The sequence below is a fragment of the Neomonachus schauinslandi genome, chromosome 5 (assembly GCF_002201575.2).
Source record: "Neomonachus schauinslandi chromosome 5, ASM220157v2, whole genome shotgun sequence".
In the NCBI taxonomy this organism is placed as follows: domain Eukaryota; kingdom Metazoa; phylum Chordata; class Mammalia; order Carnivora; family Phocidae; genus Neomonachus; species Neomonachus schauinslandi.
The window spans coordinates 169545225-169567661 of record NC_058407.1 but is presented as its reverse complement, the minus strand read 5'-3'; the positions used below and the strand labels follow the sequence as shown (position 1 = coordinate 169567661).

The window sequence follows — 22437 nt, the reverse complement described above, 5'->3', positions numbered from 1 at the left end:
TTATCTCCCAGGATTGCTACCTTCACTTCATTTTTGGCCTATATGGAATTCTGCTTTTCATTCCAGTTCAGCAATACATTTTAAAAGATGTTTTTAATATTTTAATCAGAAGTTTAGCTGTTTCAGTTGGGACAATCATACAGGATTTCCAGTCTGTCATAGTGCCAGAAATAGAAATCATCCACCTTGTTTTCCTAGTCTTTGGTGGATGAGTGGCTGGATAGCTACAAGCAAGACCAGGATGCAGGATTCCTGGAGCTCATTAACTTTTTCATCCGATCTTGTGGATGTAAAGGTGAGGAAATTCCTACCTCTTTGTAATCCCTAGCCCTTTACTCCTATGTTAGGAAACTTTTGCTACATTTAGATGAGCGGGACTAGTTATTTTCTAAATAAAGGGAGAAAGTAAAGCATAAAAAAAGTTTCACTGATTCGACTACATTGTAGATTGGTAAATTAGGTAAGTGATCCAGTTAGGGAACTATGTTGGTTTGGAGCTAAGACCCTTTGGGGAAAAATAACTAATCACACTAATGTGATGAAGATGATATTCATAAATTTGAAAATAGACCATTAGACCTCTTTTAGTCTTCCTTTCTCTAGATAATTTTTTATTATTCCTTATTTCCTTAGCCATTTGCTTCCATATTTCTCCATTGAAGCTGTGGGCCCCCAGATCCCCAGAGGTCATGACCTAATTTATTGGGGCAAGATAATTTCAGGCAGATTGTATTATAAGAATCCAGAATTGGTGTAGCTTTATTTATTTATTTATTATTTTTTTTTTTAATTTTTTTTTTTTAAAGATTTTATTTATTTATTTGACAGAGAAAAACACAGCGAGAGAGGGAACACAAACGGGGAGTGGGAGAGGGAGAAGCAGACTCCCTGCCGAGCAGGGAGCCCGATGCGGGACTCGATCCCGGGACTCCAGGATCATGACCCGAGCCGAAGGCAGTCGCTTAACCAACTGAGCCACCCAGGCGCCCCTATTTATTTATTTTTAAAGTAGGCTCCACACCCAGCGTGGGGCTTGAACTCACTATCTTGAGATCAAGAGTCACATGCTTTACTGACTGAGCAAACCAGATGGCCCATTTGGATTTATTTTAAACCATTGTTTTCCATTGCTTTCTATTGCTTGATTCCTTGGGTTTTCTAGAGAGCTTGCTTTATAGCAGATACACAGTTGGATGGTAGCAGATATTATGACTAGGATTCAGGTTTTCTTATTCCCCACCTAAGCTCTTTTCAGTGTATTCTGTAGTTCATCTTCAGGTGTATATGCAAATGGTCACAGTGTCCTGTTATTTTTCTCTTAAGTACCTCATCTCCTCCATTCCTCAGGCAATGTGACCCCCGAGATGTTCAAGAAGATGTCCAACTCAGAGATCATCCGGCACCTAACAGAACAGTTTAATGAGGTGGAGGAAGACAACTAGGATTCTCTTGCCACTCTTATTTCAGAATATAAGGCCCATTATCCCCCTCTTTCTGATTTTGGGAAATGGGGATAGCTTTTGGAAGGAGTTTAATTTCTTGGGGGCAAAAGGGACCCATAGATGTTATCTGAATATGCCTCTAGAGTTGAGAATAGCAGGAAATGAGGTATACCTGAGATACATTTTTACTATATTATTGGGTTTTGATATCCTGAGTCCCTATGTCTTCATAGACTTGATAATACTTTTCTCATCCTTTTCATAAATCCTTCTGTAGGACTCAGGAGACTATCCCCTGACAGCACCAGGTCCATCCTGGAAGAAGTTCCAGGGCAGCTTCTGTGAATTTGTGAAGACCTTGGTCTATCAGTGCCAGTATAGCCTTCTCTATGACGGCTTCCCCATGGACGACCTCATCTCCCTGCTCACCGGCCTCTCAGACTCCCAAGTCCGTGCCTTCCGTCACACTAGCACCCTGGCGGGTGAGCACTCACTTTTACTCTCTAAATGTTCTCGGGGAGATTTCCTCTGTTCTTTGGTCCTGGATCTTCTTTCTTACCTCTGTCTTAGCTCTTTATTTCAAGGGCAGTCTTCTTACACTTCAATCAAGTTTCTCACTAGTGGTATTATAGAAAAGGGTAGATTATAGTGACAATTTTCAGCCTAAACTTTTTTCTCATAGCTCACCTGCTGGGAATATGCTAAGGATTAAAAGAAGGCCAAAAAAGAGGAAAAAAGGTCCACTCCGGAACAGTCAGTCTTCAGATGTTAGGGTCACCCTGCTCTAGCTTTTTATTTTTACTGCCCTTCTTTTTCTTTTTCTTTCCTTTCCTTTTCCTTTCTTTTCTTTCTCTTCTGTTTTTTGGTGGCAGTGGTGGCAGCAGCCATGGTAGCTTTCCCCCAGCTGCCCCACTTCCTGCTTCCTCCTCCTCTTCCCATTGAAACCACAAGAAGCTTTTTTTTTCTTTTTTGAACCTATCCTCGCTCCTCTGACCTAAGTAATAATTCCCCTTTCTTGTTTTTCCTGGCTCAAAGCCATGAAGCTAATGACCTCCCTGGTAGGAGTTGCCCTTCAGCTGAGTCTGCACAAAGACAATAATCAGCGACAGTATGAGGCTGAACGAAATAAGGGGCCAGGACAGAGAGCACCTGAGCGGCTGGAGAGCCTGTTGGAGAAACGCAAAGAAGTAAGAAGTGTTTCCTGCCTCTTCCTTCCCTTTCTCCCAGCTTCCATCCACTGCTGCTGCAGGCCATCTTAGCAGTGCCCGAGCACTTCTCTTTGGTAAGACACAGGCCCCTATGCAACCTTTCAGGCCATGAACAGTGGAGTCTAACAGTCTTAATAGACCCATCCTGTCAGAGGTCATTGCGTGCTTATCTTGTTTCTGGAATGTGAGCTCAATGAATTATTTCTAATTTAGAGTAAATTTCAGAGTTCTTTATAATTCCACTTTGGCTTAGTTTTCATTGTCTACATTCATTATCAGAAATGTGTTTAAGTGTTGTGCTTGCATCTCGTGCAGGCAGTTAATTTTTGACCTGGTCAAGTATACAGTCTGCAGGTCACCGCAGGAGTATTAAAGGCCAGCCACTGACAAGGGAGGCCAACTGTTCAAGGACTGGAAAGCGATAGGCCTTTCATTCACTCCTGGGTTTGTTCTGTTCCAATTAGCTACTAGTTCCGTGACCTTATGTAACCTCTAAGCTTCCGTTTCCTTTTCTTTAAAAAGGGGATAATTCTACCATTTTATGAAGATTAAATGAGATGGTGAGTGAATTGCCTAGTCTGGCACGTAGTAGGTATTTGCTTTATTTCCTTTCAAACTTAAAGACCACCAGATGACATAGCCCTAATAAAATCTTTTACATCGATTAAACCTTCAAACAGCTATGTCTGTCACAAGACACTGATTTCCCCCCTACTCTCCAGCAGTGTCTGAGACTCCCCAAGCATAAGGTTGGCAGGACTCCCCATGTGTCACTGCATCAACTGACTGTTTTCCCACCCCTCACCAAGGTCTCTTCCATGGTAAACCTTCTTTCCTCACTCTATTTTCAGTGTCTGTGTGATCTTAAACCTTATGTACTTAAGGTTTGTTTCAGGCCTTAAATTGAGTCTACCACCATGAATCTTTTATTTGTCTTGTCTAGGCTCTTGTTTTATCGGTTATTCTCTTTTGGTTTTTATTTTTTATTTATTTTGTATTTTTTATTTATTTTATTTTTATTTTTTAAAGATTTTATTTGACAGGGAGAGTGCGAGCGCACTAGTAGGCAGAGTGGCAGGCAGAGGGACAAGCAGATGCTCCGCTGAGCAGGGAGCCCCATGTGGGACTCGATCCCAGGACCCTGGGATCATGACCTGAGCCGAAGGCAGATGCTTAACTGACTGAGCCACCCAGGCGCCCCTATTTTGTATATTTTTTAAAGATTTTATTTGAGAAGGAGAGGGAGCATGAGCAGGGGGAGGGGGAGGGGCAGAGGGAGAAGTAGACCCCCGATGAGTAAGGAGCCCAGGCCCTCGGGATCATGACGTGAGCTGAAGGCAGCCACCCAACTGACTGAGCCACGCAGGCACCCTCGGTTTGGTTTTTAATCGCTCCCTCCCCACTGTTTTCTGCTCTTCATGTATAAATAAATGTCTGTGGGCCCTTGATCCTTTATTCTTCTTCTCTATGAAGTATTCCATCTCTGTCCTTCTTTTAGTATTTCCTTACTTCCTTAATTTCCAACAGAATCCTTTTTTGCTACCTAGCTTTTTTTTTGAAATTATTCTCTCCAAACCAGTGACTTCCTAATCCCTGTGGTCAATGGCCTTTTTTCAATCTCCTTTCTCCAAACTTCTGTAGAATTTGGTACTGATGACACACTTTTCCTCCTTCCTTCGATCCCTCTTTCTCCTTTTCTTCATTTTTTATTTTTATTTATTAGTTTTAAATATTTTATTTATTTGACAGAGTGCGCCAAGTGAGCGCACAAGCAGGGGGAACAGCAGCCGGAGGGAGAGGGAGAAGCAGACTCCCCACTGAGCAGGGAGCCCGAGGTGGGGCTGGATCCCAGGATCCTGGGATCATGACCTGAGCTGAAGGCAGACGCTTAACTGACTGAGCCAATCAGCCTCCCCCCTTTTCTTATTTGAGAAAGAGAGTGCATGCCTGCATGCGCCTGCGGGGGGGGGGGGGGGGGGGGCGGGGAGGAGAGAAAATCCTCCAGCAGACTCCCTGCTGAAGCACAGAGCCTGGACACAGGGCTCTATCCCAGGATCCTAAGATCCTGACCTGAGTCAGATCAAGAGCCTAAACCAACTGAGCCATCCAGGCGCCCCTTCCTGTTTTTTCAATATGAAAATTTCTAAACATTCTGAGAAATAGGGACACTGGTAGAGTGAACACTGTATACAAATTATGTAGATTTAACAACTAATATTTCACCATATTTGGCTCATCTTTTTTTGATATAGTAAATTATAAACATACTGGTATTTCCACCTAAAGACTTAAACTTTGTACTCTACAAAAATATTTTAAAAAGTCATCTAAAAAATTATCCCCACATTAACCCAATACCATTTTCACATTCAAAAATATTAATAATCCTTAATATTTTCTAACCCCAATTCATATTTAAATTTCTCTACGTGTCTGCAAAATGCCTTTTATAATTGATTATTTCCAACCAGGATTTAATTAAGGATCATGCATTGTATTTGTTGTATTTCTTAAGCCTCTTTTAATCTTATATAGAACTTCTGCCTCCCCCATTTTCCTCCCAGTATGTTGATTTATTGAAGAGGTAGGGTCAGTTGTCTTAAAGAACATTTTCTTATAATTCTGCTTCCTTGTTGTTCTTGTAATTCTTCTTATCATTCTGCTTCCTTGATATCTATCATTCATCTAATCCAGGGTTTCTTAACAATGGCGCAATTGACACAGGAGGTTGTCTTGCCATTGCAGGATGTTTAACAGCATCCCTGGCCTCCATCCACCAGATGGCAGTAGTGCCCCCTCCCAAGAGTGACCACCAAAAAATTGTTTTCAGAAGTTGCTAAATGACCCCTGAGGGGCCCCAGTTGAGAACCACTGGTCTAATCTCTTCCCTCTCTTTTTCTGCTAGTTCTACTTTTTCTGTCAAACTACATTTATTAAAAATTCATTTTCTCAACTGTTGTTAGTCGAAAACGTACGTAACTACCAGCTAGCTCCTGTAAATAGCCAAAGATAGCCAGAATAACCAGACCCAGAGGGGAATATTATTTTTTTACAAAAACACAGAGAGACCTCTGAGGCATTAGTTGGTTATATAGCTTCTTCTAGAATTAGAAGGTTTTCAGGGGTTCAGACTGTGTCCTGTAATAAATAAGAAGTAGATGGGGGCGCCTGGGTGGCTCAGTCGTTAAGCGTCTGCCTTCGGCTTGGGTCGTGGTCCCAGGGTCCTGGGATCGAGCCCTGCATTGGGCTCCCTGCTCTGCGGGGAGCCTGCTTCTCCCTCACCCTCTGCTTGCCTCTCTGCCTACTTGTGCTCTCCCTCTCTCTCTGTCAAATAAATAAAGAAAATCTTAAAAAAAAAAAAAAAAAAAAGAAGTAGATGGAAGTCATACTTTACTATACTTCTGTGGCCTTATGCCAGTGGGGCACAAGAAAGATTGACCTGTTCCTCCCTGTCCTCCAGCTCCAAGAGCATCAAGAGGAGATTGAGGGGATGATGAATGCCCTTTTCAGGGGTGTCTTTGTGCATCGGTACAGGTGAGTCCATGGGCTCCTCTCTTTGAAGCAGCTGGTCCTTGGTTGTATAATCTGTAAAAGTAGCAAGGCCGCTCTCCTGACCCTGGTTATTTGGTGAGTCCTAGCACTAATGCAGCTGGAGCAAAAACTCTGACAACAGATGTTTTGAATTAGTAAGGTTTAGTTCATCCCCAACTACAAAGGCTCTTGTAAGCTCTTTTGGGAGAGAAAATAAGAGAATAAGGCATTGTTGATATTATTCTGCTCCAGCTTTGCAGAAGACTTTCCCATCCACATCTTCCTGGGACTGGAGACCCAGGAAGACAAGAGGACAAGAGCAAAGAGCCAAAAGGCGGGCTTTCCCAAGGACATGCAACTTGGCAGGCCTTTTCCTAGCCCAGCCTGCCGTGTCACTGTGCTAAAAACGGGAGTTTTACACCGTTTAAAAGAACTAGTGGAATTAAGTTAAAAATAGCATCCATATTTTTTTTCACTCTTAACTAGATTTCAGCCTCTGCCTTTCCAGAACTCTTCAGCTGATTTAATCTTTTCTTCAAGTGGAAGTTTGGCCGACGGTTAAATTAACTTCCAAAATCAGTTTTAAAAGGGGCAAGGAGGATACGCTCAATAATTTTATGCAGTATTACAGACAGAAAATGTTTATTTTTTATGTATTTACATTGGGAGGAGAAGATGAAAGGCATGGGGCAGGGTATTTAGTGAAGAAAATAGATTCTTCTATGGCAGGAAGATGTGTGGGAGGATGGAAAGTGAGTTTGGAAAGAAGGTGATAGGGGGTCAGTTTCTCTCTCTGTGCCTAGGGATGTCCTTCCTGAGATCCGTGCTATCTGCATCGAGGAGATTGGGTCTTGGATGCAAAGCTACAGCACATCTTTCCTCACTGACAGCTATTTGAAATATATTGGCTGGACCCTGCATGATAAGGTGCATGTTGAAGCCTCTCTTCTCCTTTTCCCCTTACCCTCTTCCTGCCCTAAGATGCTGCAGCTTTTCCTGGTTCTGCCATTTGGAAGCTTCACTAGTGGTCAGCCCATCAAGGAAGACAGTGGACCTCAAAACTCCCCAGTATTGGGTAGGATAAGGCAAAAGAGAGAAGGCTACATCCAGGAGATGGAACACCTCAAAACCAGAGTACAGAGAGAAAGACTTTCCCTAGGAAAAAGTAAGAAAGCTAGGAAAAGCAAGAAATGGATTGGTAAGACAAGTGCTAGGGTGGTAGCCAAAAGGTCCTTTTCCTTATGATTGTTAGATTCTGCTGTGATCCTCTTGTTTGTTATCTCTGAGTCATCCCCAAGTCCTCAGCATGCAGGACACCAAGGCCCAGAAAGAGTAATCTACCGGAGGGGTTATGAAGGCCCAGCGGGGGTTAAGTAGAGGAATAGTCAGTCATATTTCTATTTTCCTTGATAGCATCGAGAAGTCCGTCTGAAGTGCCTGAAGGCTCTAAAAGGGCTGTACAGCAGCCGGGATTTGACTGCCCGCCTGGAGCTCTTTACCAGCCGCTTCAAGGTGAAATCGGGACAGTACTCCTGTGCTTGGCTCTGTCTTGTGGTTCCCATTTCCCCACCTGTCTTTCCATTCCTATTGCTCTTATGTGTCTATGGCTATCCCAGCATCTGCCTCCACGCCTTCTCTTTAGGAATCTCTCAAATTCTATGAGAGCGTGATGTTTGGGGATGGGTACAATGAAGTATTGAGCGATGTGTTCTTTCCTTACAGGACCGGATGGTTTCCATGGTCATGGACCGAGAGTATGATGTGGCAGTGGAGGCCGTCAAGTTACTAATACTTATCCTGAAGTGAGTCCTGGGGAATGGGGAGGCATGCCTCTCAGAGTCTGACCTTTCCAACGTCAGACAGGCCCTTCTAGAGTCCTTTCCCTCCACCTATCATAAGTTGACACTTCCTTATGTACAGGTTGAAAGACAGAGGTCATTCCTGAGTTGCAGGATCTCCAGGAAAATTTCCTATCTTCTCTAATTCTCTATACTCCTCTGTCTTCTACTCGTCATTTAAAAGTTCTTTGTCAGTTAATCTTCATTGCTTTTTTTTTTTTTATTATTTTTGGTTCCTCTGGATTGTTCCAAATCCTCATTTGCCTCTCTTTATTTCTAGTCTTAGTTGTGCTAGAGGACAACATCCGTAACCACCTGCTTTTTATTCTTTTGTCTTGGCAGGAACATGGAAGGGGTGCTGACAGATGCAGACTGTGAGAGCGTCTACCCTGTTGTGTATGCCTCTAACCGAGCCCTGGCGTCTGCTGCAGGGGAATTTCTGTACTGGAAGTGAGTAGGGGCCTCTCATTTGTTCCTATGGCACTGTCTGTTTTCTCTCCTGCATCTGCTGCTGCTCTTCCCAGGGACCACCCACCATACCCGTTAAAGTCTCTTTTGGTGTTACCTTCCCCCTCTCAACTCCTTGAGGCTTTCCCTGGCTCTGCACCTCTTTCCCCTACAGCTCTCCTTGGACTCTTTCTTTCCCCCATCGTGATTATTCCACTCCTCATTTGCTCCAGTGCGTGGCTCTTTCCCCATGTTCGTTCTACCAGGCTCTTCTACCCTGAGTGTGAGACTAGAACAGTGGGTGGGAGACAGCGACGCCGAAGTCCACGCGCCCAGAGGACTTTTTTCCACCTTCTGCTGTCCTTCTTTGTGGAGAGTGAGGTGACGTATGGGAAGGAGTTATTTGGCTGTTGTGCATAAGACCTGCTGGTGGAAAAGGATGGGAGCCGGCACTGCAGGAAGGAAAGACATGGTTTATCAGTATTTACCAGAATTTTCTAACGTGGCTTCAATAACATAACAGGCACCTTTTTCAAATGAAATCTTATCATTTGCAAGGACATGGGTGGAACTAGAGGGTGTTAATGCTAACTAAACGAAGTAAGTCAGTCAGAGAAAGAAATCCTATCATATGATTCCACTCGAATGTGGAATTTAAGAAACAAAACGGAGCACAGGGGAAGGGAGGGAAAATAAAAATAAGACGAAATCAGAGAGGGAGACAAACCATAAGAGACTCTTAACTCTAGGAAACAAACTGAAGGGTGCTGGAGGGGAGGGGGGTGGGGGAAGGGGAACTGGGTGATGGCCATTGAGGGCACGTGATGTAATGAGCACTGGGTGTTATATGCAACTGATGAATCACTGAATTCTATCTCTCAAACTCAATGATACACTATATGTTAACTAATTGAATTTAAATAAAATAAAATTTTAAAAATTAAAAAAAAAATGTACCTTTTTCCACAGCTCCATGACCACGCTGCTTACTTAGTAGACAGCCTGTGGGACTGTGCAGCGTCTCAGCTGAAAGACTGGGAGAGTCTCACAAGTCTGCTGCTGGAGAAGGACCAGAGTGCGTGCCGTGTGATAGCCGGAGGAGGGGACCTTTCACCTCCTAGTAGGAAACCAGGAGTCTTAATAAAGGCAGAGGTGTCATGGGCAGTGGGATTTGGAGTGACCTGGAGATGGAGGGTGGCTAATTTGTGATTCTGTGTTTTTCATCCTCCTGCCAACCCAGACTTGGGAGATGTGCAGGAGAGCACGCTGATAGAAATCCTTGTGTCCAGCGTTCGGCAAGCTTCAGAGGGTCACCCGCCTGTGGGGCGGATTACTGGGAGGAAGGTATGGCATGAAGGGTGGGTGGGTTGGTTAGCAATATTAAATCCAGATAGGCATTGTTCATCTTTATCCTCAAGTGTTGGGTTAGGGTGCCACTTCTCTGCCCCTCAAAGATTCCCATTTCTAGAAAAAAGAGATCTGAAGGAGCTGCCAAATGAATTCTCTCTTCCTTCCAGGGCAGATAAGATTGTAGGGAAGAGGGATACACATCCACACTCTCTGGACCCACTGTTTTTCTACATCTTTCCCTCCATCCCCCAAATGATTAATTCCAGGGCTTAACCCCAAAAGAACGGAAGATCCAAGCCGATGACAAGGTGAAGCTGACGGAGCACCTCATCCCCCTGCTCCCCCAGCTCCTGGCCAAGGTAGTGCTGCCCCACCATTCAGTATCTGGGAATGAGCAGTGAATGGAAGTGGCCTCCAGTGAGGACTGGGAGTAGGGCTTAGCATATATGAGCTAGTAAGTAGTTCTCCCTCTCATCCCTGCAGTTCTCAGCTGATGCAGAGAAAGTTGCTCCCCTGCTCCAGCTTCTCAGCTACTTTGACCTCAACATCTACTGCACTAGGCGCTTGGAGAAGGTGAGGAGAGAGGAAAATATAGTTCTTATACAGTGCTGCTTCCTTGCTAGGGCCAGAGGTTCTACTGCCAAGATCTGGTTCTTCTCAAGAACCTGGGTTCCAGAAAAATCAGTAAGTCTTCCCTTTCATAGGCATCCTATCCTTTAAGTTTAATGCTTTCAACTATGTATTTTTTATCTCCCACAGCTCTCCTTCCCTCCAGAAGACTTGCCCTCCCTCCCTTGCTCCCCCGCAACACTATCTTCTCTCATCTCTTTCTGTCAGCATCTGGAGCTGTTCTTACAGCAACTCCAGGAGGTGGTGGTGAAGCACGCAGAGCCCGCGGTGCTTGAGGCAGGTGCTCATGCCCTCTATCTGCTCTGTAATCCTGAGTTCACGTTCTTCGGCCGGGTAGACTTTGCCCGCAGCCAACTGGTGGATCTGCTGACTGACCGCTTCCAGCAGGAACTTGAAGAGCTGCTGCAGGTAGGACCTGGAGCTGAAAGATGGGACACCCCAAACTTGGGTCAGAGAAGGCCACAAGATGGGGAACGTGGATCTGTGAATTCTCGGGAAAATCCCACTGTGGATCTTCTTCCTTCCTCAGTCATCCTTCCTAGATGAGGATGAGGTGTATAGTCTGGCAGCCACTCTGAAGCGCCTCTCTGCCTTCTACAAGTGAGCAGCTCACCTCTGTTCCTTCTCCTGTGTCTGTTGGTGTCTGTGGCATTGATTCCTGAGTAATGTTTCCCTCTCCTCCCCAAAGTGCTCATGATCTGAGTCGCTGGGAGCTCTATGAGCCATGCTACCGGCTCCTCCGGAAGGCTGTGGACACAGGAGAGGTTCCTCATCAGGCAAGTAGACGAGTCCGAGATGAGTCTGAGAGGAACATTTCAGGGTTCTGGGTTCTAGGTGGCCAACAGTGCCAGGCAGTCCCAGTCCCGGGAGTGTGGAGTAGACCCAGGAGGAAAGTCGTGTGCACGTTGTGCCTTCCGTTCCACTCTAGAAGGTGAACTGTACTCTCCGGTGCCTGAAAACAGCCACCCTCTCCCTTTTCCTGGGAGTAAAGGATAACATTGAGGGATTCTAGGAGATGACAGATAAATAAGGAAGAGGTGGCATGCCTATCCAAGACAGAATTCTCTGAAGATTGTCCAGATTCAGTGCTTTTTTCCCCCCAGAGAAGGAATCAGGTGTCCCCTAATCTCATTTTCTCTCTTCACTGCTTTGGGTGTGTGTTGCCTATTTGTCTTTCCCTTTCTTTCTCCCTCCCTCCCTATCTGCTCCTCACTCTCCTGATCTCCATCTTTGTAACGTTTGGTTGTTACAGGTGATCCTGCCAGCCTTGACTCTTGTCTATTTTTCCATTCTCTGGACACTAACCCACCTTTCTGGATCAGGTGCTTCCCAGGTGAGTCTGAGTCTGAGTAGGGACAATGGGAATGGAAAGGCCTGTGTCTCCATTCCTCCTCATTAAGCCACTGTCTCCACAGAAGCACCTGTTGAGTTTGAAGGGCAGGATGGTGGCTTTCTGCGAACTCTGCCAGAGTTGCCTCTCAGATGTGGATTCGGACATCCAGGAGCAGGTTGGCATGTACTCGGGTGGGACCAAGGAGGCACGCCTCTCCCTGTGGTCCAAGGAAGCCTTGTTCTAAGGGGGAGATTAGCTGCGTAATTTCTGTCTCGATCAATATCCTGTCCTTTTTAAGCATTCTCTTTTTCCCAACAGGCTTTTGTCTTATTAAGTGATCTACTTCTCATCTTCAGCCCTCAGATGATCGTAGGGGGTCGTGATTTCCTTAGACCCCTTGTCTTTTTTCCTGAAGCTACTCTCCAGTCTGAACTAGCCAGCTTCCTCATGGACCACGTCTTCATCCAGCCTGGAGAACTGGGCAGTGGTACAAGGACTCAATACCTGGGGCTCAGGAAGGGTCTGGGGCTTGGGCCTGCCTCAGGCATTTGAGGGCAGGAGTCCTAAATCGGTGGTTCTTATATTTCCATTCTGCATTTCATGTGAGCCAGGTCATTCCCAGGAGGATCATCTACAGATAGAACAGCTGCACCAGCGGCGCCGCCTCCTGGCTGGGTTCTGCAAACTCTTGCTTTATGGGGTCCTGGAGATGGATGCAGCCTCAGATGTGTTCAAACACTACAACAAGGTGGAGTGGAGTGACATCAGGCTGAGGACAGCTGGAACTTCAGACACAGGAGCACTCTGGGAAGGAGGGTGGGGGAGATGATGCTATCAGGCTTGAAGAGAAAGTGCGAGGAAGAAGGCAACAGGAGTTTGGAATAAAGGGACAAAGAAGAGTCAGTAGTAAATAATCATGGGAAGAAAGCTGTTAGGAAATTCATTGGAAAGAAAATCTTACTCTTTCTGTCCAGAATCTTTTTTTTTTTTTTTCTGTGAATGCAGTCTCCATAAACTGGGTGTAATATAAGAAGAAAAAAAAAGAATGGAAGAGGTATCAATCCTTACAAGATATCTAGATGTGTACCTCAGTTTCCTTGACTCACCATTGTATTGATTTATGTTTATTTTGAGCACCTACTCTGGGCCAGATACCATTCCAGGCACTAAGGACACAGCGGTGAGCAACACAGAGTAAAGTTCCTGCTTCACGGAGCCTCCCTTCTAGTGGGGGAGAGGCAAACAGTGAAGGCTTCAGTGCTGCACAGAGAGCGGACGGTGGCAAGCTTATTACTCTTCTTCCCCAAGAAATGGGCTAAGGGCAGAGTTGCTTCCCTTATTTTTTTGTCTAAACTCTGATGTCTTTGGGCCCAGACCTGTTGGCTAGAGAGGAGGTCCAGTCTGAGTTGTTTTATACTTCAATTCATGTTTCCTGACCTAAGGTACTTTAAGAAGGACACATGATGAGTGTAAAGGAAGAAACAGAATGGAATGTCTTGTCTTGTGGTCAAACATTATCTTCTCCATTTCCTGTCCCTCAGTTCTACAATGACTATGGTGACATTATCAAGGAAACACTAACTAGAGCAAGGCAGATTGACCGGAGTCATTGTTCCCGAATCCTGCTGCTGAGCCTCAAGCAGGTACTCCCTTCTGCCTGGAGCACCTCAGGCCTATGATACGCCCTCCCTGTAGCCCACCAACTGTCTGCTCACCCTCAGCCATGTAGGGTGTGAGAACCTTACAAACAGGAACTAATTTATTTTGACTCTGCTTGACAGTCTCCTTTGTAACTAGTAGGTCCGTGGAAAGTATTAGCTGAGGGGCAGTTTCCACCCTAACTCCATAGAAATTCAACTATATTAGGACATAGGAGCACCATCAGTAAGATGATAGAAATTCCTAATTTTCTTCTAGTTTGTTGTCTCTTAGTCCCTTCAGTTACTACAGACATTTGTTTTGTTCTAGAGCAAGGGTGAAGACTCTCTGTGCTACAGGGGGTCAGGGGTAGGGACAGTGTCGTGGCAGGAAAGAGTAAAAGTAGCAGATGGCTTCCCAAGCCCTTTAGAATTGGCCGAGAAGGGAATGCTGTACTTCTCTATTTCCGCTTTGTTCCTCCCTTTCCCAAATGTACCATGTTTCCTGGACACAGTTGTACACAGAACTGCTGCAGGAACAGGGGCCCCAGGGCCTGAATGAGCTTCCAGCCTTCAATGAGATGAGGGACCTGGCCCGAAGGTTTGCCTTGAGCTTTGGACCCCAGCAGCTACAGAACCGTGACCTTGTGGTCACGCTACACAAGTAAGGAAGTATTGGTTGGAGGTCAGCGTACTTGGGTCTTTCTAAGAGGGCTGAGCCAGAGGCTGTGTACAGGGAGAACGGAAGTCTGGTTTTGGATGGAGGGATAAGCATGTTGAGAGGAGCAATCAGTTTGGCCAGTGGTATTCTCTGGGAGACAAACTGAGGGCGGGGAGGGTGCACTTGGACAGGATGCTTCAGCCCTGGGGGGGAAGTGAGGAGGAACTATCTTCCTAAAATAATTCTGCTCAACCAAGGGAAGGCATCAAATTCTCCTTGTCTGAGCCTCCTCCAGCCGGCTCCTCCGGTCAGCCCCCAAACCTGGCATTCCTGGAGCTCCTTTCCGAGTTTTCCCCCCGACTCTTCCATCAGGACAAGCAGCTGCTGTAAGTTAGTGGGTGCGTGGATAATGACTTGGATTAGGGAAGAAGGGAATGGTGAGGGCCCTGCGAGCAACTCAGCCTCTTCGTCCCACCCTTCCTTAGACTGTCCTACCTGGAAAAGTGTCTGCAGCGTGTCTCCCAGTCACCTGATTGTCCCTGGGGTCCAGTCACCACCTACCGCCACTCCCTCAGCCCTGTGGAGAACACAGCAGAGGCCAGCTCCCAGGGCTACCCCCGCTCCAAGAAGAGGCGCACTGAAGGTAAAGTACTGTGTGTGTGGGTATCAGGGTATTCGGCACTACTTCCTTTCTTCAGAGCCAATTCTTTTTTTTTTTTTTTTAAAGATTTTATTTATTTAATTGAGAGAGAGAGAGAGAATGAGAGAGAGAGCATGAGAGGGGGGAGGGTCAGAGGGAGAAGCAGACTCCCTGCTGAGCAGGGAGCCCGATGCGGGACTCGATCCCGGGACTCCAGGATCATGACCTGAGCCGAAGGCAGTCGCTTAACCAACTGAGCCACCCAGGCGCCCCTTCAGAGCCAATTCTTAGATAAGCAGCATATGGTCTTTTGCCTCCTTCAAACTTCTGTCTTTGGTCAAATATTTCACTGAGCATCTGTTGTCATTAAGCGGTATTCATTTTCTTCAAGGTTTATCTGCCAAGTAAAAATAGCAAACCTTTGTGAAAAATAAAATAGAAACTGATGATAAAACCAAAGATTGAATGAAGAAATCTGTACATTTAGGGAGCCCCTCCTTGCATCTAGTATTCTGTTATTTTCCAGATTTTAAAGATTTTTACACAACCTTCATGATTTTTTTTTTTTTTTACTTTCAGATCACTACCTGTCTTATAATCTAAGGTTTTTTTCTTTAATTTTTTTAAATATAGTTTCATTTTAAGTGATAATATCCTAGAAATCACAAGTTTGATGAGTTATGTGTTTTCAAGTGAACATTTTAAAATACTCATTCTCCCCATCTCTCAGCCGTAGTCAGAATCACTCATCTACTTCCTGTCTCTGGATTTGCCTATTCTAGACATTCATATGGTGAAATCATACAGTAGGTGGCCTTGTGTGGCTGCCTTCATTCACCCAGCAGATATTTTCAAGGTTCATCCATGTTTTAGCATATATCAGTACTTCATACCTTTTTTTTTTTTTAAAGATTTTATTTATTTGAGAGAGAGAACACAAACTGGGGGGGTGGGGGCAGAGGGAGAGGGAGAAGCAAACTCCCCACTGAGCAGGGAGCCCGACGAGGGGCTCGATCCCAGGACTCCAGGATCATGATCTGAGCCAAAGGCAGGCACCCCAGTACCTCATACCTTTTTATGGCCAAATACTCTATTGTACGGCTATGCCACATTTTATTTATCCATTTGCCAGTCGATTGACATCTGGGTGGTTTTCATTTTTTTCTTTTTTTCTTTTTTTAAAGATTTTATTTATTTATTTGAGAGAGCGAGAATGAGAGAGAGTACATGAGAGGGGGGAGGGTCAGAGGGAGAAGCAGGCTCCTAGCTGAGCAGGGAGCCCGATGTGGGACTCGATCCCGGGACTCCAGGATCATGACCTGAGCCGAAGGCAGTTGCTTAACCAACTGAGCCACCCAGGCGCCCTTCATTTTTTTCTTTTAATTGGAGTATAGTTGACATACAGCTTCCCATTAGTTTGAGGTGTACAACACAGTGATTCTGTAACTGTATGACAACTTTATACATTATGCTAGCTCACCGTAAGTGTAGTGATCATCCATCACCATAGAGCGCTGTCATGTATCACTGACTTTCATCCCTGTGACTTCCTCATTTCACAGCTGGAAAGCCTGTACCTCACTCCCTTCCGTTTTGCACATCCCCCCACCCCTCTGCCAACCACCAGTTCTCTGTATTTATGGGTCTGTTTCTGCTTTTTTTGTTCATTTGTTTTGTTTTTTAGATTCCACGTATAAGTAAAATTGTATCCTTATTTGTCTTTGTCTGATATTTCACTTAGCATGATACTCTCTGGGTCCATCCACGTTGTCACAAATGGCAAGATCTCTTTAAGACAAGTGGAGTATTACTCCATTTTATGTGTACACTGTATACTCTTTATCCATTCACCTATCGATGGGCTGCTTCCATGTTTTGACTGTTATATATAATGCTGCTGTGGACATTCATGTGCAGGTTTTTGTGTGTACATGTTTTTAATTTTCTTGAGATATACCTATGAGTGGAATTGCCAGATCTTTTGCAGAAACTACCAAACTGTTTTCTAAAGTGCCTGCATCATTTACAGTTTGTGCAGCAACGTATGAGGGCCGCAGTTTCTCCACATTCTTTACAACACTCATTATTGTCTTTCCTATTTTTCCCATCTCCTAGTGGTCATGAGGTGGTATCTCCTCGCCTAAATTTGCATTTCCCTAATAACTAATGTTGAGCATCTTTTCATGTGCTTATTTGACCATTTGTATCTTCTTCGGAGAAATGTCTATTCAGATCCTTTGCTCATTTTTAAATTGGGTTGTCTTTTTGCTGAGTTGTAAGAGTTCTTTATATACTCCAGATACAAGTCCTGTATCAGTTCAGGATATACAAAAATTTTCTCTCATTCTGTGGGTGGTTTTTTCATTTCCTTGAAGGAAAAAGTTCCTAATTTTGATGAAATCCAGGTTATTTAGTTTCTTTTTTGTTGTTTGTGCTTTGGTGTCATAGCTTGAAAAATCATTGCCTAATCTAAGATCATGAAGCTTTTACACCTGTGTTTTCTTCAAAAGTTTTCTTGTCTTAGCTCTTAGACTTCGGTCTGTTATCCATTTTGAGTAAATCTTCGTATATGGTGTGAGGTAGAGTATAACATTTTTTTTAATGTCTTTTGTGTACCACTTAAAAGTATTTTTATATCACCAGGAAACTCCTTTAATCGGTTAACTAATATTTGTTAAGGACCTATTCTGTGCATGATACTGTGTTAGGTGTTTTAGAGGCTGGGAAGGATCCTCAAGCAGCTTACTGTGTAATAGAGAAAATGCATTTATAGAAAATTTAAATTATGAACAGTCACCAGTAAATAACTTCCTGAGGGTTTTAAGAATTGACAGATGTGTGTTTTAGAATTCAGGGAAGGAAGGTATCACTTTGAGTATAGTTGATCTAAAGCCTATGAAGGCTTCACCAAGAAGATGGAATTTAAGTGGAGCTTGAAAAGTGGATAAGATCTTATGTAAGCTGAACAGATGAAGGAGGAGTAGCACAAGCAGGACGTGGGAAGGTATGTGTCAGCCAAGCATGTACATGTATTGGTCGGTTTGCCTAAAACACAGGGTTTGTAAAGGTAGGAGAACACTGAAGAGACTGGTTCCATTGTTCATTCAACAGGTATTTATTGAGCGCTGTGTGCTGGGAATAGGGCAGTGCACGAAAAAAGACAAATCTCTCTTCTTTAGAGAGTGGCAGGTTGTGTGCTGTGTGCTGTGGTGGGAAGGCAGGAAGAGGGCTGGCAAACACTGGGGAGGCGGGAGCTGCAGTCTCCTCGCGAGGGATGGGGGAAGCCTGGCAGAGCCTCCGAGTGTTGGGCACAGACCTCAAGGAAGGGAGGGTTTGCCTGGTGTATAGAGAAGAGCGTACCAAAGGGGCGCACTGCACAGGACATGTGCCTGGCATGTTCTGAGAACAGGCAGGCCAGATGGCAAATGGAGGGTATGTTGGATATAAGGCCGAAGAGATTGGAGGAGCCCAGACCATATGAAGCCAAGTAAAGACTCTGGCTTTTACTCAGCAGTGAAATGGGAGGGGCGCCTGGGTGTCCTGGGATCGAGCCCCGCATCAGGCTCCCTGCTCAGCGGGAAGCCTGCTTCTCTCTCTCCCTCTCCCACTACCCCTGCTTGTGTTCCCTCTCTTGCTGTGTCTCTCCCTGTCAAAAAAATAGATAAAATCTTAAAAAAAAAACAAAACAGTGAAATGGGAAAACAGAGCATTTGAGCAGAGGAGATCTGCCTTCTGTTATTAAAGGATCCCTCTGGCTGCTGTGTTGAGAATTGACTGTAGAGGGGCAAGGGCAGAAGCAAAGGGACCAGCAAGGAAGCCATGGAGTGGATAGACTGGGGGGAGTGGTGGAGGTGGGGAAAAGTGGCCAGATCCTGGATATATTTCTAAGGTATCACTGACAGGATTTCCTGACAAACAGTGTGGGATCTAAGACAGGAGCTGAAGGTGGATTTGGCCTGAAAAAAGGATTTTGACCTAACAACGGTTATTGATGGCATGGCTACCAACGTAGATGGGTAAAGTGGGGAGTGAGAAGAATAGGACTTGAGTATTAGCCATGTTGTTGCAGGTGAAAATGCTGGACAGATAGCGGGGGGACAGGAGTCTGGAGTTCAGGGGAGAGGCAAACACTTGAGATAAATTTGGGAGTTGGTATTTAAAAATGTGAACCTGTGTGGCTAAGGAAGCCAGTGAAGATGGAGGACAGGACAGACTGAAGGGCTGAGCCCTTGGGCATCGCACCATGAATAGGCTGGGGAGAGGAGGAAGGCCCACCTGGTCCTCCCTGGGGATACAAAGTCACACATGTGGGTTTTTTTTGTTTTTTTTCAATTTGGCTTTTTTTTTTTAAGGATTTATTAGAGAGTGCATGCGCACTCGCGGGTAGAGGGGCAGAGGGAGAGAGAGGGAGAGAGAATCCCGAGCAGACTCCCCACTGAGCACGGAACCGGACGCAGGGCTCCACCTCACGACCCCAAGATCATGACCTGAGCTGAAGTCAGGAGTCGGACGCTTAACCGACTGAGCCTCCAGGCGCCCCAAAGTCCTACGTGTAGCTCTTCCTTGTTTTCTCTAGTCCTCCGCTTAGACCAGTAGCAGCTCACTTTCCAGTGACTGGTTTCAGCACACAGACATGGCTGTGGGACAGAGGGTAACGGGGGTGTGAACATTTACAGTTGACAAATATTCATATATTTTTTTTTAAAGATTTTATTTATTTATTTGACAGAGAGATAGCAAGAACAGGAACACAAGCAGGGGGAGTGGGAGAGGGAGAAGCAGGCTTCCCGCCGAGCAGGGAGCCCGATGCGGGGCTCGATCCCAGGACCTTGGGATCATGACCTGAGCCGAAGGCAGACGCTTAACGACTGAGCCACCCAGGCACCCAGACAAATATTCATATTGGTTTGAAAATACGATCACCTGGGTTTTCTGAGATAACCTTGGATTCTTTCTTCTCTTCTGCCTTCTCCGGTCTCTGCACGAGAGGCTAAGGCCGTGACTCCCGGTGTTCCACTTCTCCTTCAGATCAGCTCGCTGGTGCTGCGGTCGCCTCATTTTTCCTGGCTTTTAGAAAATCCAGTCTCCCATTTTTCTATTCTCGCTAGCCCTCATGCTTCCACCCTTGTGGCTTCTGGTCCCCAAACTCTAAAGCCATTTTACGCCTTTTTTTTTTCCGCTTTCCTTCAACAAGCCCTGGATACCATTCTGTAAGCCTTACTTTTTAGTAAGTAGGATTATACTCGTTTTTATCCTAACATAACGAGGCCATATAGGTTTTCCATTCTCTTCTGAACTTTTGCGAACCAAACCCTGGGCAGGTCTTGAAACCGTAGGAAAGATCTGTGGCAGTCCCTGGTCTCCAGTGACTACGCGTGCCTGTTTCTCCTCAGGCCCCTCCAGGCAACAGAGAGGGGATGCCTCTTCATCCCAGGAAGAAAGCCTGCAGCTGAACAGCATCCCCCCCTCACCCACCCTCACCTCCACAGCAGTGAAGAGGGCGCAGCCCCTGAGGGGGTTGGAAGAAGTGGAGGAAGAAGGCAGCTCAGAACCGGAGCTTACCCAAGGGTGAGGTCCGAGGGCAGCAGCATCCGGGCATCTGGTCTTGGTGTCTGGCTGCCTCCATCCTGCCATTTCTGTTCTCTTGTTCCTCCTTTGGCACTCCATCCTTCTCGGGTTCGTCCCTGCACCTTTCCCATTTTCTTAGCTTGGGATTTTCTTTTTCCCTACACGTTTTTCTCGTGTAACATTGCCCACCATCCCCTTTTTACCCTTTACTTTTACCCCCATCCCTGATCCTACTTCATTCCCAACAGCCAGCCCCTTTCAGGTAACCAGAGGTCAAGGTTCTCGAGTCCACAGCATTTCCGGACTCTGCTCAACCCTTCAGGTCCTGGTTTGGGCACCCGGCTGACCCGGTGAGCTTCTCATTGTCTTCCGTCCTCACTTCACGTTTGGCGGCCACTGTGAGGGGTTCTCCCGTGACCCACTGCTTCTGTGCCCATACTTTTTGGACATGTTTAAATCACAGACCACTTCCTTCCAGGATAGTGTGTGCCCCCGGCTTGTAGAACTGACAGGAGGAGAGCTGCTCTGATGGAAGCAGCAGCGGGAACCTGGAGCCCGCTCCCTGCATGCCCATCCCCTCTCCCCCGGATGCCTCCCAGGGCCTCTCAGGGCTCGTCCGTAAGCAGCAGTGTAAGAGCTTCTGCCCTTTGCTCCTGCCCTCAGCCTCAGCCTTATGGAAGAGGATGAAGAAGAGTTGGAAAGTCACAATGAGTTAAGTGAAGAATGGCAAGATACAGACAAGGTGAGTAGAGCCGACATTCCCTTCTCCCTTTAGAACTAGAGGTAACTATGATAGAGAAGCTAGAATGATTCTCCTCTGTTGTCCTGACGATGCCCTTTCTCTGAAAGCTGCTGAGGATTTTTTTTAAAGAATCACAGAGTAAAGGAGGGAGATTTGTAAGTTGCTTTGTACTTTGCTTGGACTTCTATTAAAGAAGGGAGGGAAAACAAAAATACCAAAAAGGACTCGGATAACCTTCCCTCCCTCAATCCCCATGTAAGTGTTTTGCCTCTGAGCCTAAGAGTTGAAAGGAGTCCCAGAGCTAGAGACGATGGACGGTCCCCTGGTCCCACCGTTCCGCCTCCTCTCCCCAGGTCCTCCGCTCACTCCGTTTCCCACCCTGGCCCACCTGCTTCCTCAGGAGCAAATAGCTCCAGGCCAGTAGGAGCACATGGAAGCTGTGAGGTGATCTGAGTCCTCAGCTCTACCGCTTTGTCAAGTTAGCTTCTCTTAACTCCTCAACCTCTGCATCTTTCAAATGGAGCTTGTAAACTGAGAAGGGTTATGTGTCCGCTGCTGTTACTCTCCTCCCTTCTCTGCTCTTTGTGGGGGAAAGAAAGGGCAGAATACTGCAGGGGAATGGAGGGTCTTGGACTCAGAAGCACAAAAACAAGGACGTCTTCAAACAGACTAGAGAGCAAGGCCTCTATTAAAATGGTCTTTCTTAGGTGCCTCCTTAGCGCAGTAGGCAGCGCATCAGTCTCATAAAATGGTCTTTCCTGAAGTTCCCTCAGGAAAAATGCCATTCTCTGGTTCCAAACTGAACAAATTTAAGGGCCTCAGTTGGCAAGCCAGGAGAGGAGGCACCTCTAGGTCTGAACCTTCGCCCACCGTCCCTTTGCTGGCCTCCCCTCCCTGGCTGCTGCAGGGACCCAGCTTGGAAAGGGCCCTTGGTTATTGTTTGCCATGTGACGGACTGACTTCTGCCCGCTCTCTCTAGCACTCTTCTCCCAGCGAGCACGGGCTGGACCTCTTAGATTCTACAGAGCTGAACCTTGAGGTGAGTGTCCCCACACAAGATTGTGGAAGGCAGTTTAGAGGAGTTGTGTCCTTGGGAGGTGTTGTAGGTAACCTCTGTCCTATGTAGTAGGCGGAAAGATAGGCCATAGCCCGTGGCCGGTCCTCTCCGCTGTTTTTGGAACCTTAGGAGTAGCTGTGGGGGGAGGGTAGGAGGAGAACTAGAATGGTCACCTGGGGGAGCTCACTGTCATCTCTTTGCCCTTTGGGCTGTTTTGTCTCTGTGTTTTCATCTTTCCCCTTACAGGATTTCTGACAGGACTCTGTGCCCCTCCCACCTCCACGCCCCACCTCAACTTGGAAAAGGCAAATAGGAGAAGAGCGCAGAAGGAACCATTACTTCGAGGCCCCACC

The 22437-nt window shown here is 46.0% G+C and overlaps 1 protein-coding gene across 1 annotated transcript in view; it reads left to right on the top strand.

Annotated features, from left to right (window-relative positions):
- The window catches only part of STAG3 (stromal antigen 3), a 28769-nt gene extending 6332 nt beyond the window's left edge, over window positions 1-22437 (top strand). Inside the window, exons 4-33 of the mRNA XM_021680033.1 lie at window positions 199-295; window positions 1348-1424; window positions 1720-1924; window positions 2478-2629; window positions 6111-6184; window positions 6985-7108; window positions 7595-7693; window positions 7904-7983; window positions 8362-8469; window positions 8733-8847; window positions 9436-9541; window positions 9707-9810; window positions 10083-10175; window positions 10300-10389; window positions 10654-10854; window positions 10976-11046; window positions 11135-11222; window positions 11699-11779; window positions 11862-11954; window positions 12098-12266; window positions 12391-12527; window positions 13321-13422; window positions 13932-14080; window positions 14335-14463; window positions 14563-14720; window positions 20111-20285; window positions 20534-20635; window positions 20949-21027; window positions 22007-22066; window positions 22331-22437. Of these exons, the coding sequence (XP_021535708.1) occupies window positions 199-295; window positions 1348-1424; window positions 1720-1924; window positions 2478-2629; window positions 6111-6184; window positions 6985-7108; window positions 7595-7693; window positions 7904-7983; window positions 8362-8469; window positions 8733-8847; window positions 9436-9541; window positions 9707-9810; window positions 10083-10175; window positions 10300-10389; window positions 10654-10854; window positions 10976-11046; window positions 11135-11222; window positions 11699-11779; window positions 11862-11954; window positions 12098-12266; window positions 12391-12527; window positions 13321-13422; window positions 13932-14080; window positions 14335-14463; window positions 14563-14720; window positions 20111-20285; window positions 20534-20635; window positions 20949-21027; window positions 22007-22066; window positions 22331-22339 (3327 nt within the window). The 3' untranslated portion in view covers window positions 22340-22437. The remainder of the gene's footprint in view (window positions 1-198; window positions 296-1347; window positions 1425-1719; window positions 1925-2477; window positions 2630-6110; window positions 6185-6984; window positions 7109-7594; window positions 7694-7903; window positions 7984-8361; window positions 8470-8732; window positions 8848-9435; window positions 9542-9706; window positions 9811-10082; window positions 10176-10299; window positions 10390-10653; window positions 10855-10975; window positions 11047-11134; window positions 11223-11698; window positions 11780-11861; window positions 11955-12097; window positions 12267-12390; window positions 12528-13320; window positions 13423-13931; window positions 14081-14334; window positions 14464-14562; window positions 14721-20110; window positions 20286-20533; window positions 20636-20948; window positions 21028-22006; window positions 22067-22330) is intronic.